Genomic DNA, 17,024 nt, shown 5'->3' on the forward strand with positions numbered 1-17,024 from the left:
ATCATACAAGTTTACTGATGCTGCAACAATTCTAATTTTCCTGGGGCTTAGGAATTCTGCCCTGCTGCTGGCCCTACATAAAGCAAGCAACTTCAGCTCATATACCTACTCAGTGTTTTGCCTAATCACAGCCTGTGGTCTCTTTCTGACAGAAGACACAAGAACCCTCACCCTGCTCATATGGAGTGGCTGAAGCAAAGCGGGGGGGGGGGGGGGGGGGACGGGGGGGGGACGACGACACATGGAATTAACAGCGCTGTTCCCCATCCCAAGCCCCTCTGAAATTAAAGACACTAGTAGTTTCAGAAGGAGGGAAAAAGTGGGTAGAAAAGGTATACAGGTCTTCTTTACTAACAGATTCTCTCTTCTCTTTGCCCCCAACTGAGGGCAAGTAAGAAAAATCAGAAGTAAGATCTCCCTGGGGAGGGACAGAACCTATTTAAAGAAAAAGAAATGCATGCAGTCATAGAAACAGTCAGTCATCTTTTTACTTCCAGCAGGACTGATAAACCCATTATTTGTTCAGACTAAATGCTAGCTTTAAGTTTATGTTATTCTTATTCTCCAGTTTCATCATTCCTGCTTCCAAGAACATGGATGCTGCTCCATTAGCCTCCAACTAATGAGCAAGCTGAACAGTGAGCAGAGTAAAATATTAGCCTTCTGCCATTGGAGGACTGCCCAATTCTCAAAATTTGCTGGTGGCATAATTACCCACTATCCTGAGACAAGCCTTAGGCCTTGGCTACACTTACCAGCTAGTTCGACGGCTGGAAATCGAAGTTCTGGGTTCGACTTATCGCGTCTAGTCTGGACGCGATAAGTCGAACCCGGAAGTGCTTGCCGTCGACTGCGGTACTCCAGCTCGGCGAGAGGAGTACCGCGGAGTCGACGGGGGAGCCTGCCTGCCGCATGTGGACCAAGGTAAGTTCGAACTAAGGTACTTCGACTTCAGCTACGTTATTCACGTAGCTGAAGTTGCGTACCTTAGTTCGAATTAGGGGGGGTAGTGTAGACCAAGCCTAAGACTACTTTGCAATTATGAAATCTTGTGATAGACTAGCAACTGTGTTTGACAGAAGCTAAGGAAATAATTGCAATATGAATGACTGAATAAATAAAGTAGTTGATCTGAAGGTTTAACAGAGGGAAGCTCTCAAGGTAGAATAAAAATCAAAAATAAACCATGAGGACTACTTTTCATTCCAGTATTCAAGTGGAGGATCTCAGCTCTTAGAGCTAAGAAACAGTTGTAATTAATTTGTAGGAACCTAGAACTTTTAAAGTTGAAGACATGCCTCCATGGGTTCGCACTTATTAGTGACAAGCAGACTATATGCAGGTAGCTGGAATCCTGATCTTCAACAGTTTTGGCTATTCTTAAACTATGACAGCTTGTACTAGATTTGGTGGGTAAAATAAACCAATGACTACAATAAGATCACCAAAAATATTTTCCCAACTGAAGAGCTTTTCAATGTCCATTAGACAGCAAGTATAAAAATATAAGCATACTCAAAACTACACTAATTCATCTGGTGCCTGTTGAATGCTTCTGAAATGCTGTATAACTGAAAACAGTTGTTAAATCAAAATGCTTTGCCTGGCTACCTGACTGGTTAACCTAAAAAGGTATCAAAGTGAGGAAATAAAGCCCAGACAGGAAGAGCTATTGTAAAATGGAGAAGAAAGTTGTCAGATTAAACAATGCTCTCAAAAAACCCAAACAGCCACTAAAAAGGTTTGACAAACATTTTCATTAATTTTTATTTCCTCTTTCTATGCCTGACTACCCTTTGACCTGTGCATAGGAACCTTTTTTTTTTTTTTTTTTTTTAAATCTACACTTGCTGGTTTTTAGTTTTTCAGGAATAAAATATTACATAGAATGGGACTGCTTTGGCATTCTTTCTACCTAGTAATCAACTACTACTATCTGATTTCAAAATGTTCAGAAAGGTTAGCTTTATATATTTTTAAACACAAAAGTAATTTAATTGAAATAGTAAGACTATTTCAATTAGTAAAAACTATTCTGCTAATAGATACTGAACACAGGTTTCTTAAAATCTTAACACTTTAGTCTTAATAGACAAGAAAAAGGTGACAACTATAATGAACTGTTAATGAGGAGGTAAGACTACGTTTTAGTCACAGGTATTTTTACTAAAAGTCAAGGACAGGTCACGGGCAGCGGACAAAAAAACAAAACAAAACAAAACAAATCACAGGCCTGTGACCTGTCCATGACCTGTCCCCTAACTAAAACTTGGGCCGGGGGGCCACGGGTGCTCTGGGGGGATTACCTGGGACCCCACTGATGCTGGGGGGGGGGGGGGGGGAAGGGAGGGAAGAAGGGAAAACAAGCAGCAGCGCATGGCCCGGGACTGTTGCTAGTGGCAGGAGGATTGGTGGGGCTGGCAGGCTCCCTACTTGGTTCCACGCAGCTCCCCATAAGTGGCCGGTATGTCCCTGCAGCTCCTAGGGGGAGGGAAGGCCAAGAGGACTCCACATGCTGCCCCCGCCACAAGCTGCAGCTCTGCAGCTCCCATTGGCTGGCAACCACGTAGGGGCGGTGCAGAGAGCCCCCTGTCCCTCTGCCTAGTAGCTGTAGGGACATGCCTACCGCTTCTGGGGAGGACCCCCTCACACCCCAAAGTAAGTGCTGCCCCGTACCCCAATCCCCAGCCTCTTTCCACACCCTAACTGCACCAGCAGCGGTCAGTGTGACTGGCCAAGGGGCTGCCTGATCTGCTTGGGCAGCCCCAGAGCCAGCCTCACCGGCCAGTGCAGAAGTCACGGAATCCGTGACTTCCATGAGAGATACGGAGCCTTAATTTAGTTAAATAAGCGAGTGTCTTGCTTACCTAGAGGCTACTGCCCATCCTGGCAAGGCAAAACGTTCATAGTCCCCTCCATAAATGTCCCGGACAAGCTTATCAGCATGTGTACTGTCCCCTTTGGATGCCATTTCAAGAGCTTCTTCAAAACTTTCACAGCCAGTCAATAAACTGCATAAACCCAGAAATGTCCCTCCACCTAAACTAATGAAAGAGGAAAAGAATGACTTTTAAACAGCATTCTCATACTGGGCAACTAAATAATCGATAAATGCATTCCTTCAATTACAATACTGTTTTGTCTGCTTTCTTGCTCACAACTTGGTATTGCTTAGCAAAGTCATCAGTTGTGAATCATGGCAACAACGTTTACACGGGTGTCAGCTTAAATGTGCACAAATATAATAAAATTTTGAGCTGCAAAGTTAAGTAAACTGTTTAAAAATAAATGTGTTTTTGCTGTTTCGAGAATTTAACGTGCACCTAAATTAAGGTACCAACATTCATACTTGCAATAGGTAAGTGAAATAGGTGTGAGTATTAAAGTGCCAGTGGGAAGGCAAACTCAGATGAGGATGCCCAGAAGCACCCACATCTGATCATTGGCTTCAGGTTCTTGTTCCTCTTTCTGCATCACTTCAGTGAACGCTTTCTCATTTTTCTCCAGTAGAGCAGAAGAAATATGAGCACATTGGAATAATGCTGTATAATCAAAAAAAATGTTAAACCTAAAACCGCACACTACTGATGATATTAGTCTCCTGTTGCAGACCGCACAGTAGAAAAAAAAACCTATATTGCCTTATTAGAGCCATGGAGATAGCTTACAGTTAATACTGCCGGTAATTAAACAGGACATGAAATCAGTTTATCAAATGGAAAAGACATGCAAAGAAGTTATTTGAAAGCTTAAGAAAATATTAGGGTCATTATTCCATACAAGAATCATAACTTAAGATTTCATATCACTACCTTGTTCCAGTCACTCTTTTATAGCTGTCTTTGGAATGGACTGCTAAAATACTGACTCCTGAACCAATGTTTACAACCAATAATGGGTATGGGTCATCCAGATTAAAAGGCATCTTTTGGCATCTTTCCGGTTCTGAGGCATTTTCAAAGTAATAGCACTCTGCCTGGCCATTGAAACTGACAGAGTCTATATACAACAGGCCTTTGACAAGGCAGTCAAGCTCATCCAGTTTGTGCAACTGGAGGTTTCCAATCTGTGAAAAAGGAAAGAACAAAATTAACAGTTCATGAACTAAGTATGCTGGACATTTAAGTAAGCCCATCAGCACACTACTAAAGATGGATGATGGTAGCTTTCCATGCACTTGTGCTTTAAGCCATTGTTCAAAAATTAGCTTTTTTTGGCTCATTTCAGACCAACAGCAGTTAGCAAACACCCAAAAATACCAAAGTATTTTATTAGTCAAAAATCACATTTGCAAACCTGTGCACCTTAAAAGGCAACATGCTCATTTGTAAGATAACAAAAAAGAAAAAGTTCATGACTACTTAAAAACTTAAACAATGCCCTATTTAACTTAACCATTACTTCAAGGATTGTAAGAAATCTAACCTGCAGTCTACCTGACTTCCGTCAGTGTTTAATCTCAAAATGTTTCCTAATACAGAAACACTAATAATAGAAAAAGGACATTTTATATTTAAAAAAAAAGTATCGTACTTAGTACCTAGATGTCTCAACTCATTAATGTAATCTTTTAATTAAGATTTTTCAACCAGATCCATATTACTAATGCCAAATCTCATCTTCCTTTTTAAAAAAATATAATCTGATTATTAATACCACCAATAGAACAAGCCAGGAAGAATATTTCTGAGGTTACTACATTTAACAAGTGAGTAGTTACTTGCCTTTGCATGTCAAAGGCATGAAAAGATTGTCCAGAAAGACACTGCCTATCTTCTACTGATAAAATAGCTGTGACCAATTTTTTTTTGTTTGTTTTTTTAAACAAAGACTACAGTACTAGGGAAGGTAGGCTACCTACTGTGCGAAAATCTTCTTCAAACTTATAAGCACCGCCTCCAGTGGCACAAAGCACCGTGTGTAGTGTTGAAAAGTTTTTATTTCTTCCCATTTGGATAAAAGTAGGCAAGTCATGAGTTGGGAATCGAATAAAGTGCAAGTTTCCCCTTCGGCCAAAAAGCGTCAAGTCTTTCAGTTCAAGGTGGACATCTCGAATGCCAGTGGATCCATAGGCTATATTGGAAGTCAAATATTTGCGGATGCTTTTCAAGCTTTCAACTTCCTCCTGCTCCTCTTCTGCAGTGATATCAATAGGTTCGAAATATGCAAGTTTCACCAGTGTTCCCCCAATGTCCATGCCAAACCATGGAAAAGCTGTGGAGATGGAAAAAGTATTCCATTAACATTGTTAAAAAGCCAAACTGACATCACTTAAATTTATATTACAAAGACTGAATACTCTGAACTAGGAAAATTAATGCTTTTTGTTTTCATCAATGCTAGGGAGAGGAAGAATTTAAAGTTTGGAACCAGATAAGAAAAAAAAGTGAAGTTATTAGCCAGTCCTTTGAAGGTATCTTCGTAAAATGTTAAAACCAAAATACAAAGTAACTTATTCCTCTCCTCCCGACTTCATGTGGTCTCCCAAGCTAATTCAAATCCACTAACACAATGCTCGAATAGATGTACTGTATTTTACTCCCCACAGCCTTTTAAAGAGGAAGTTTACCTAAAATTTTCCAAGAACCATTTTCTCCTGACCATATAATACATTTAATAATTCTTTTGAGAAATTGGCACTTTTCAACTGATTTCTGAAGAAAGTACAATAGAACCAAGATAGCTAATTCCTGGTGGTGAAAAAGGAATGGTTGTATAGCTCTTGGAAATTGCAGAGTACTAGTGCCAAGTATGTGTATTTAAAAAAATATGCAAGATATTGAATGTTACTGAGTTTGGGTTCCAGCTAGTGTTTCTTTACCTTTTTCTCAAAAAAGGGAATTTCTTGTATGAAAACAGAAGTCATCTTTGTTAAGAAACACTTCCAGGGCTACTGAAATACTGGTATTTTGTCTCAATCACATTTCCTTCCCTGCAGATGTTTGAAGTGACAGTGTGCAAAAAGATGATTTTCATTGTAGAAGCCTAAGCCATATATAATAGGTCAAGATCACAATTGGCATATGCAGGCACCTAGTAAAATCAGTTTACAGAACTCTGTGTTGGAGAGGATGGTGTGTAGTTTCATCTAATATATTCCCATTTATTGTGGCACAACTGATGTTATCCCTAAATAATCTCCAATAAATAGATTTCAAATCTAGCCCAAAGTAAGTCCGAAAATGACACTTCCACCAGCTCTTAAAATAGCTTGTTGCACGGTCTGTTACTATATTTGAAGTTCACAGCCTAATATTTCCTATTCTAAGAGTGTTCTCTCTATCTCTGACATGTATGTCTTTCACAAAAGGTGTGGACCAAAGAGATTCTCCATGTCTCCTACACTGCTGCAAACTATTTTAACACAGTACCATATCTTTGGGTTGATATTGCATCATTTAAAAAGGTGGGAGGAAAGGAAGAAATGCTACAGAGGCCAGTTGTGATTAAAACTGAACATACCTTGAAGTAAAAATAAAATTAAAAAAAATCTTTAAATAGGAAGAAATTGGCTCAATTGTCCTTTGCTTTAAAACCCAGCAGAACCGCAGCAAAAGGTGATAATCATCACTCCATATTAGCTATAGATAAACCCGTTGACTACTGTGACTGGGACCAGGCTATTAAACTCAGAAGTCAAAGTCTTTCTACCTTCATACCTAAACAAACACAGAGTGAATGTGTGGGGGTGTAGGGAAGGACAGGAGAGAAGTCAATTTTCTTCAGTGATTTAACTTCAATGACACAGATCTCAACAAATATCATAAAATAATTCTCTGGTTTTAGAAACATCTGACTTCCCAGCTGGACCTCCTGAATACCAAACTTGGAATCTCACACTTATTTCTCCAAGTGCATGCCGAATGGGACAATTAGCCAATTATTTTTTCCGAACCTACTCAGAACAAGCTCTTGTTCTTAAACTCAATTCAGATCCAGATTATACAGAACACTGGTGCAGGATTCGGGGGGGGGGGGGGGGGGGGGGGGGGGGGAGAATGAATATGTCCAACCTGTCCAAAATTTAATTTCAAATTGTATCAGATTATTAGTTGTGGTGGTATGGAGATAACTGAATAGATACTACAGACGTTTCCCAGACTTACACAAGTGTTCTGTTCCAGAACGCCTTGTGTAAGTCGAATTTTGCGTACGTCGGGAACATATACCCGACAATTACGCAAACAAAACAAAAAAGCTTACAGAACTTTTTCCGTAAGTGCGGATTTGCATAAGTCGAGTTTGCATAACCCGGGGAGTATCTGTATAGCAAATTAGTCAATGCTTGCCTCAAGCTGTTTATATATGTAAGATCATTAATGGCATGTTTTAATGGACATCCATGCAAAACTTGGAAGGGAAAAGGAACTTAAGAGTTGCTGTAGATCTGGAGAAATGGATTCTCATAGAACAGTACCAGATGTTAGGGTATGTACAAGACAGGAAGAGAACCAGCCAAAACACAAATTATTTTTTTTTAAATGGTAATAATCTACATGAGGGCCAATACTTGCAATTGGAAGTAGAAAGTTCCTATAAACGGTTGGGCATTGGGAGAAAGGATTCCTCCCGCTCCGACCTCCCACACAGATGTTCTACAAGTAATTTTCATCTGGGAAGCTGAATTTTTGTTGGACCTTTCTCCGAGAAGCTAGCACCATGTTTTTAAGGTAATGTTTCAGTATATTGCAACTAATTTTAGTACTAGTCTAGCAATGGTTTCTGTAGTATTAATAGCTCTGAATGTTTAAATAGCTTATATTATTCTATTTCTTTAAGATATCCAATAAAAAAATTGAACTTAGTTTCATTTTGCTAGTAATTGTCTCCACCTAGCAGTTCACCTATCAGGTACCATGTTCTTTGGCATCTCAAAGAAAAAATAAGTGAGCAGGTAACCGCCTATGAAACCGTAGACTCATGAGTCCATAACTTTCGATACACATTAAGAATTTTTTAATTTTAACATATAGATGCATGCTTGACTTGCAGCTCTACTACAGATTTTAAAAGGTTTCTCATTTTATTAGCCAGTAGCTCTTCACTGAAGTGAAGACTAGAAAGGGGAAATTTTATCTACCCAATAAACCAGAAAGAGTCCTTGGGAGCTGTTTTAATCCATTCAGTAAATATGTAATTGGGACTTTAAACAAAATACAAAGGATCCTTTCTGCTCTATGGAGATATTATGTAATTAAGACATGTTCTTTTGCTTGTTTGTCACCAAATAATTGTGAAAGAATCCCCTGCATCTGCACAGTAGATACTTCTGATTTCAGCTGTTAATGTTTAAAGTTTGTGGAGAGAGGCCCGGGACTAATTTATGAAGTTAGCCACCTACCAGTCTTTGGAACTTTAATCTGATTTACAGGAACAAATTTATGCTTCTTAGATACCCAATAAAAAACAGGCACAAAACAAAACAAAACAAAAACAGTTGAGGGAAACAGAGAAAGCCAGCTCAAGATGAAAAACTTCCCATTTTTCAACTTGGAGCATATTTTTATGCCAGTGTTATCCAATACAGCTTTCTTTTGGGGGTAACTGCTCACTATTGGAAGGAGGGTATTCTTGACACCAAATTACAGAATTTAGAGAAGGATCAGATTTTTTGCTTCTGCCTCATGTCAGAAGATGATAGAACCCTAGCACATAGTTAAGTTAGTTCTGGTCAATAGGTTTTAAAAGAAATTTGAAAAATTTCTTTTATTTGTGAAAAGGTTGCAACCTTAACATAGGGAGGTTGTTTTACTGCATTTAACATGCAAAATGCCACTAGTTCACTATTTATATTAGAACTAAGAAACGTAGGTGAGAACTTTTTTCAAAGAGGTTTCTTGGTTATATAAACCATAATAATTTAGTTTATATGAAATTTTTCCCAGGAAAAACAACAGCATTTTGCTTTCTTACTAAGTGGGTTATATGCAGGGCACTGTAGGAGCCAGCTGTGCACAACCTGTTATTTTTCAGGTGACCTTGACAATGACAAAATAGGAAAATGTATCCAGGTTTACCAAGTCTACAATAGGTCTCTAGAGCTGTAAGCAGGCTAGAGCTAGAACCAGACTGTTAAAAAAAACAAAACACCAAAACAAACCCTACTCCTGAAGGGCCAACTAGTTGAGATAATTTCCTTACCACTGTACTAGTTTAAAAAATAGTGTGCAGAGCAGTAACAAGAGCAGAGAGTGTCTTTGTAATCTTTTCTCACTCTTGAATCCCTCACTCAGTAGAAGTTGCCTAAGGTGGGCTCCATATGTGTATCTTTATTATGTGAAAAAATACAGGTAAGCACATATACATTTCCCCTTCACAGAATCTCGCTGTGGGTGCTGATCAATCAGCAAGATTAACATAAGGATGGCAATAAGAGAAGTTCTGGTTCTAACACTATTTAGATACAGTTTGCTCAAGCTCCGGGCACTACTTCCTGCTTGCATCACCACCTTTGGACCAGTTATGACACCGGCTGAGGATTTCACATCTAGTTTGTATATTTCCTTATACAAGGTCTATGACCTCTCTACACAAGATGTTGATCCATCTCTGAAACGGGGCATGCTCTGAAATGGAGATTTTCTTTTCACCTTATGTTCCACCGGATTCATCAAGGGAGTTAATTTTGAGGCCTTCTTGCCTTTGAGAGTGGTTTGATACAGCATGTACAGTGCTTTGGACTTGGGACATACAAGGGCATTCTTTGAGTGCCATTTTCACATTCAGCATGGGCCATGACTTTTTCTTTGGATGAGTGGGCTAGGGACAGACTGATGGCAGTATGATCGCAAGACCAAGGAGTTGACTGAGAACAACCCCTCAACACCATGCGGGAAGTGTAATGGTTGTAGAACTATGCCTGGCTGGGGAAAGCTTCCAACCCTAAGATCTAGTTGGGGGAAGGAGAGCATTCTTGCCTTTTCTGATTTCTCTATTCTTCCCCTGAGCCATTTGGAAATGAGATACAGATTTCAGCTGTTGTCCTCACAGAATATACCTTGTACTTGTCCTTCCTAGGTGTCTCCCCCACTGACAAGGGCCCAATACACTTGGAAGCAGTTGACAGAAAAAAAGAGGAAGCAAGCTGTTCTTAGCCCATGAGATTAGGTCTCGAAGACTGACTGCACAGGGCTGCTGCAAAATAATGCCTTCTACTCCTGTAATATTCTTGGGTGTTGGACTTCATTAGAACATTAGAAAGCCAAGCAATGCTCAGTTAAGGTCTCTCCCACAAAGAAAGGTGAATGTTAGAAGAAAGGAAACTTGCAAATATCAGGAAATGATAGTTAAGGTACTGCCTCAGACATATACAGCACCAACATTTTAAACATGAAAATGCAAAATTTCATGCAACAGCATGAAAATCTCAATTTCAATTAGCCAACAATGCAAGAGCACTTTACAAAACACCTGTACAATATCACATAATCTAATTTAACTCATCTCTAAAATAGGACTTCTAGCACAGATCTTGTTAGGTAAATAGGTTTTGTTTGTAATCAAAACTAACCCAAATCTTATTCCTAACCAGACTGCACTAAAGCAAATGCATAAGCATATACTTCAGTTTAATCAGCTAGTAGACTAGCTAGTTTTTCACCTGTTTTTAAACTCTTGATTATTTACAGGTTAAGTTTTAGGCAAATATCAATAGTACAATTTGTATATATAATCTAACTGTTGGGGAAAAAAAGATGAATTGGAAGAAACACTCTTGAGAAAGTAGTTGGAAAAACACAGATTTGAACTAACTCTTCTGAGTCACATAACAGAAAAACAGTAAAAGCATACATATTGAACTTTGATCTTGTTTCTCTCCCAACAGAATGTAAACAAGTGTCCACATGTATATGAAAACTACATGCCACAGAATTTGAGTTCTAAATTAAGTTGCATCAACAGTATGGTTTGGTAGCAACATTTATATCTAATATAAATCTTATACACATTACATTAGTGTAAGAATTAACTTACTTGCAGTTCTTAAACACTGAAAATTTTATCACTTACAATATATGAAAATTTATATTATTTCAGCAGCTCTCTAACAAACTAATATTTTGTTGTAAGTGTCCCCAAACTTGCCACATTTGGACTTGTAAACAACCTTCCTCACAAATAAGAACTTTGAGTAGTAGGTGTGTCAGATGCTATCCCCTCCAGCTGAGTGTTGAAAGGTAGTAATCTTACCGTTCAGAGTTTAAATCGAGCACCTACAAAAGGCAGTTCAGTGTCAGGAAAAATATTAACCTGAAACTTGTCTATAGTAATCAAAGTTAAGCCTGTAAAACAGAAAATGGATGACAGTTTAATGTCACACACCATGTTATCTTCTACAAAAATCTATTTCTTCAGTCTTTCTAAGAACTGTATCTTTCTAGCTCTTAAATTACTTCTCTGGTTTTGTGATTAAACAGAATGTACTAATGCCTGCTACCAAGAAATACTTTCTTCTTACGTAAAGAAAAGAAAAGAAGCCCCTACCCATTCATTACCAGCTTCTCAGTCAAATGAGAATCAGTTGTGACTAAGAATGTCATGATATAGTTGTCTTAGTAACATCAGGCATAAGAAAATCTTTCAACCAATAACTTACAGAAGTTACTTGTGTTGCATTTGCCCACAAACACCTTCACATGCCCTCTCATACTGCCCTATAGGAATTTGAATAGTTTTTCTAAATCTGTACAGCAACTACCATCCTTTCTTTCAAATGCCTCCAAAAATCACCTCTGCTGTGGTAAAGAAAAGTTGCCATCTAGCAATAGCTAGGCAGATGCCAAGTTATGACTACTGTTATTCTTTAGTCTTATTATACCTACAAGTTATAGATATAGCTAATCCAAACTAAAATATATTACTATTGTCATGGTATCCTCCCTCACTCCTTATTTCAGCCAATTTATAACTTGTCTTTTAGACTGTGAGCTCTCTGGGGCAGAGACTGTTTGTTATGTTCAGACAGTGCTTGGCACACAAGAGCCACAACCTGACTCAGACTTACAGATGCCACCACAAGAAAAATAAAATATTGTACCTGGTACCAGAAACCTGTGATTAAAAATACAAAATTAATTTGGAATGAAAAGAGAGAGTACATAACGTTACTTGAAGGATAAAAAAAGTTACATGGACCTTGTAATTATTCCCCAAACAAGAATACAAATACAGAAAATACAAAGTTGAGATTAAATTTAAGGTATGGAAATGTGCAGTTTATGAAATCGTTTGGGTGCCTAACTCTGCCCTATAGTAAAATCATCCATAATCATTCAATTACAATTAGTGCATGTTTTTGTAGTATGTTAGATTAAACTGATTTTTTAGAGAGACTTCATTCCCTCCCCGCCATCCTCATTGTTTCGTTAAGGTTTTCTTTGGGTGCCTTAACCATGCATTTCCATAAGTTAACATTTTTATTTATTGAAAGCACAAACTTAATTAGCAAAGTCCTTGTTTTTTAAATTACTATAAATTTCATACATAACCTGGAAACAAGGTGGGTACATGCTCTTTTGGGGGTGTTCTTTAAAAAAAAAAATTAAGTTTTAGAGCCTCATTCACCAGCCTACTGACTGTGTTACCTCACTCTACAGCAGTACAAAGTCAGAGTGTACTGGCCAGCCATGTCCCCTACGTTCCCCTGCACACACAGTTTTCCCTCTAACTACAGCTCCTCATATTCACTCCTGCTTTCCTTGTTGCGCAGATGTGGTACATAATTTTGTAAAATACCTTTTTAGTATTAGTTATGTTTTGACATTATTCTCCATTGCTGAAAGTTTCTTCTTCAGCTGAGGCAGATGGACAATATTTCTTCTGCAACAATTTCCACAAAGAATTTACCTCTTCTATGACGGTTGCCATCTCCCAATGTTTTCAAAGTGGGGTTACAAGTATCTTTAGCGAAGATGTATCTTCAAAATGGTCATTGCATTCCACTAGAAAACGTAAGTGTGAAGCTTAGTTGCCCTCAGAGAAAATAATGCTGTCAGAGGCCACCATTTTCTCTGAGAGAACGAGGCTTCACTTTGACGGTCTCTACCATCAGTGGAGATACACTAGTACTAAGAATAGAGAGAATTTTTGTTTTATTTTTTTAAAGCAAAAAAAAAATGGGGGCATTTCTTAGAATCCATAACATCATTGTTAAAGCTGCAGAGGACTAACTGGGGTGCCAGTATTTTATTATAGCCCCATTTACACTAGGAAATTTACCCATTGCAACCGTGCTTTCTTCAATTTTGTTGAACATGGTTCCATATTGTCTACACTTGTTCTTAACGCTTTTTAAACATATTTTGCTTCCAGTCACTACTGATATCTGTTAGCAACAGGCGCATTTCCTTTCATAAGCAAGACTTAGGCTTCCCCCACGCGCTATTTTCTCAGTAAAACATAGTTATGTACTGACATATTCCCCTCTGCCCCCAATATTTACTGAATACTGATACTTACTGTCTAGTTATAAAGTATTTGGATAAATCTGATACTGTTGGCCCAATTCTCAAGCCCTTATTCATGTACCTACTCCTTACACCTAATAGTTGTTCCATTGACTTTGACTGGGTAACTCATATGAGTAAGGGTTGGAAAATGGTTCCAACGTCCACTTTAAAAAAACTGAAACTATTGTTGCCTGTTCAGGTATCAGCAACTAAAGTGGCACATTGTATATGTACACTTTTTTAGGATACCCTATATATTTGTATGACCAGGAAAAAAATTAACAGCTTAGATTGTCACTGTGTTTTTCCCTTTTGGCCATGAGTGCTAATAAATTCACTAGTTATCGGTTATAAAATGAAGAGTATCTTCAGGCCAAACTAAAAATTCATTGATTAAATATGTATGAAGCTTTGAAGTTACAGAGCTAAAATTGTTAATTCTCATGTTCAAATAGTTTCAATTGTTAGTGACAAGTCTTAACAGTGTCACTGATGATCCCCTACAGCACTTGTGCAACTCAGAGGTGCTACTGAAATTAACAGTTCATACCAGTTATGTGCAATCAGACTAGCATTGTTTTAAAATATTGATCTACTATAGATGTGTAGCCCATTACCATAGAGACTGACAGCACCCCCTAAAACTGTTTGTTTGGAGACAGCATTAGAAGAAAACGCTCTGTTCAGAAGACATTTTCTAAAAATCAGTACAAATGTACTGTTCACTTGAGAACAATTCTGCAGTGTATTCAGCAACCTTCATTTCCACTGAAGCTTACAGGAGTTCAGGGTTTTCAACACTACAATATGGGGTACTTAACACTTATTTTATGCACTAGAAAAAGATTAAGAAAACAATTTTTTTCTTAACTTAAATCAATTTTATGTTTATAACCTCCCTTCTTCAGCCTAATATTTCTTCCATGATGTGAACATTTAATGGCGTTTTATCACATGGCTGTTCAAGCAGTAGGGTGCTGACATTTACTATATAATTTTTCAACCATTAAGCTTTTCTAGGGGGGAAACAAACACCCACATAAGACGGCAACTTTAAATAAGTGAATGAACGTCACAAACAGGAAAAGGTCAGGCTGTTTGGGTTTGCAAACTTTAACTGTGTTAGTTTTAAGTAATACATTTCAGCATGTGATATTTCTTAAATTTGATCAACAGAAAAAAGAAGGATAATCTATAGATGGGGACTCAAAATAGGTGGATTCTGCTTCCAGCTCAGAGAGACCTTCTTAGTGACCCTGGGCAATTTCTCAGTACCTTCTTTGTTCATTCATAACATGGGAATACTACTTCTCACCTACACCTCAAATTCATATGCTATGGTGATGAGTGCTACCCAAAAGCCTTAAAGTTCTGCGAGGGCAAAGATTATCTTTTCTAGATCATGGGTGTCTAGTACCTAGCATAACAGAGGTTTTAGCCCCAACTGTGGCCTCTAGGTGCTACCACAATATAAACAATAGTGAACAGTAGTAAGTGTAAGAAATATCATTAGGACTGCACTTGTGAAAGGAGTACTTAAATAAATCAGTGTTACAAGGTGACTTTTTTTTTTACAATATGGTTCCCCTTCTGTGTCCCCCCCACCCTACCTTCAAGAAGCTTTATAAGGCACAAGAATATCCAGGTAACTGACTGGCCCCTGACATGCAATTGCTTGACAACTTGGATACACTGATGAAACCTCCAGGTTATTAACAGAATAAAGTTTCATGCCCCTCATCCCCTCAAAACGTAATGCCTGTCCTTCCTTCCACCTGTAAAAAGCCCTCTCATCAGAAACACTTTATTATGTAACTACTTATGTAGCTCCCATCGCAGGAGCCTCCCATATATTTAAAAAACACGATTAACTCTGGTTGATAAAGAAACATGATTTCAGAACTCAGCCAGCCAAGAGCTGAAGAGATTCACATAAACCAGAAAACTTCTGCACTTATAAGCAAGATCAATTTGAAGAAAGGGAGCCCGATTTTACACCAGTTTTTCCAACCCACCCAATAAATAAATAAATTTTATTTATGGAAAATAAATGCCTCTTCCTTCCTAACCCAAAATTTGTGTGTGTAATTACACCCAGGCTTACATGGTTTCTTGGCATCCTTGATCTTCATGTCTTTGCAGTTGTAGTAGCTCGGTGTAGCGGTCTCTCCTGATATCTGTGGTGCGAGGAGCAGGAGCCGCACCTCTGGATGGGTCTCTTTCTCTCTGTCTCCTGATGGGGCGGGAAGTGTCAGCAGCTTGTCAGGGCTGAGTCTCTATCTCCTGATCTGGGGCGTTGGGCTCGTGGGTGATAGAGAGCAGCAGTTCAAAGTCAGTGGGCGTCTCCTCAAGGTCTGGGATAGCAGCAGCGCCTGATCTTTTTGTCTAGTTCAGGGGAAGAGGCACAAGCGTCGGGGCGAGAAAAAAATGTCTTCTCCCTAGGTTAGGCTGGGTGGAGTAGAGAGGCAAGGACCTGGCCCTTGGGGTCCGGGCAGGGCTCCGTTAGGAGGACCCGCCTCCTCTAGGGGATGGTGGCATCAGTTCTAGGACAGTGCACGTCCTGCTGGGGTGGACACGGCTTCCCTCTCTGTGGGGCTGCTCCTGTTCCGGTGGCAGGACCTACGTAGGCTATGGGCGAAGAGGAGTGTGCTCCTGCTAGCAGCACCTACAGAGCGGGGTGTAGCTGGCTCTAGACGGGTGAGGCGGCAGGCCTGTGGCAGGGGGGAGCGGCGGAGGGGAAGCCGCTCTCTCGAGGCAGGTCCTCCTTACATTCAGAGGCTACTCTGCCGCGGCAGGGCCTTGAGGCGAGGGAAGAGGGCCCAGGCAGTTGGGAGGGGAGGGGCGGCCCACTCGCACTCCACCTTCGTGGCCTGAGCTCAGGGTGCCCCACTGGGCTCCCAGCAGCACAAGATGGCGGCCGGCACCGGGGAGCCGCTGCCGCTCTAGGGCTCCACACAATGGGGAGGGAGGGAGGCACAGCGGCTCCTCAGCTTCGAGTCCGCCCGCCTCGATCGCCGCTGCCGCAGCGCTGCCCTCTCCGCCCCGGCCCCGGGGTCCCGCGCAAGGAACGATGGGAGCCGCAGTCTGTTAGGCGCCTAGGAGCCGTTCTCTACCTACAGCGCCCAGCATGCCCCGCGCCACCCTCCTCTTTCCGCCTTCTGTGCGCGTGGCACGATGGGAGATGCAGGACGTCAGGGGCAAGCAAGCAGGCTTTGCCTACGGCTCCCAACAGGCAGCGCGGCCTCGGCGCCCCAGCTCCCCCCCTGCCGCGAGAACAGCACCGCTCACCCCACCCACCGCCGACCAATCACAGACCGCCGCCTCTTCCAGCTCCCCCGCCCCCTGGCGTCGCCTGTTCCTGCCGCGGCCCGCTCATCTTTCTCTCTCGCCTCTGCCCAGGCTTGTGTCAGGAGTCAGGCATTTCCGGGGGAGCCCCTCCCCCGCAACGCAGCTGAGGGGACAGCGAGGCGAACTGGCGCTGGCCCTTTAAGAGGCTGAGTGGAAGGGGTGGAAGAGGAGTAGCTACCCTCCTAGCAGATGTGCCTGTGCTCTTTGTGCTGGCTCCCTTCCCACACG

General features: G+C 40.5%; 1 protein-coding gene across 2 annotated transcripts in view; it reads right to left on the reverse strand.

Annotated features, from left to right (window-relative positions):
* The window catches only part of PANK3 (pantothenate kinase 3), a 28,501-nt gene extending 11,957 nt beyond the window's left edge, over positions 1-16,544 (reverse strand). The window contains exons 1-4 of one of the 2 annotated variants that reach the window (XM_054037630.1): positions 15,553-16,544; positions 4,862-5,214; positions 3,813-4,066; positions 2,868-3,044 (exon numbers count right to left, since the gene is read on the reverse strand). In XM_054037630.1, the coding sequence (XP_053893605.1) occupies positions 2,868-3,044; positions 3,813-4,066; positions 4,862-5,214; positions 15,553-15,580 (812 nt within the window). In that variant the 5' untranslated portion in view covers positions 15,581-16,544. Of the gene's footprint in view, positions 1-2,867; positions 3,045-3,812; positions 4,067-4,861; positions 5,215-15,552 lie in introns of those variants that run through there. The other variant, XM_054037631.1, reaches the window with a different exon arrangement.
* Positions 16,545-17,024: the final 480 nt, after the last annotated feature.

Source organism: Malaclemys terrapin, chromosome 8, assembly GCF_027887155.1.
Source record: "Malaclemys terrapin pileata isolate rMalTer1 chromosome 8, rMalTer1.hap1, whole genome shotgun sequence".
In the NCBI taxonomy this organism is placed as follows: Eukaryota; Metazoa; Chordata; order Testudines; family Emydidae; genus Malaclemys; species Malaclemys terrapin.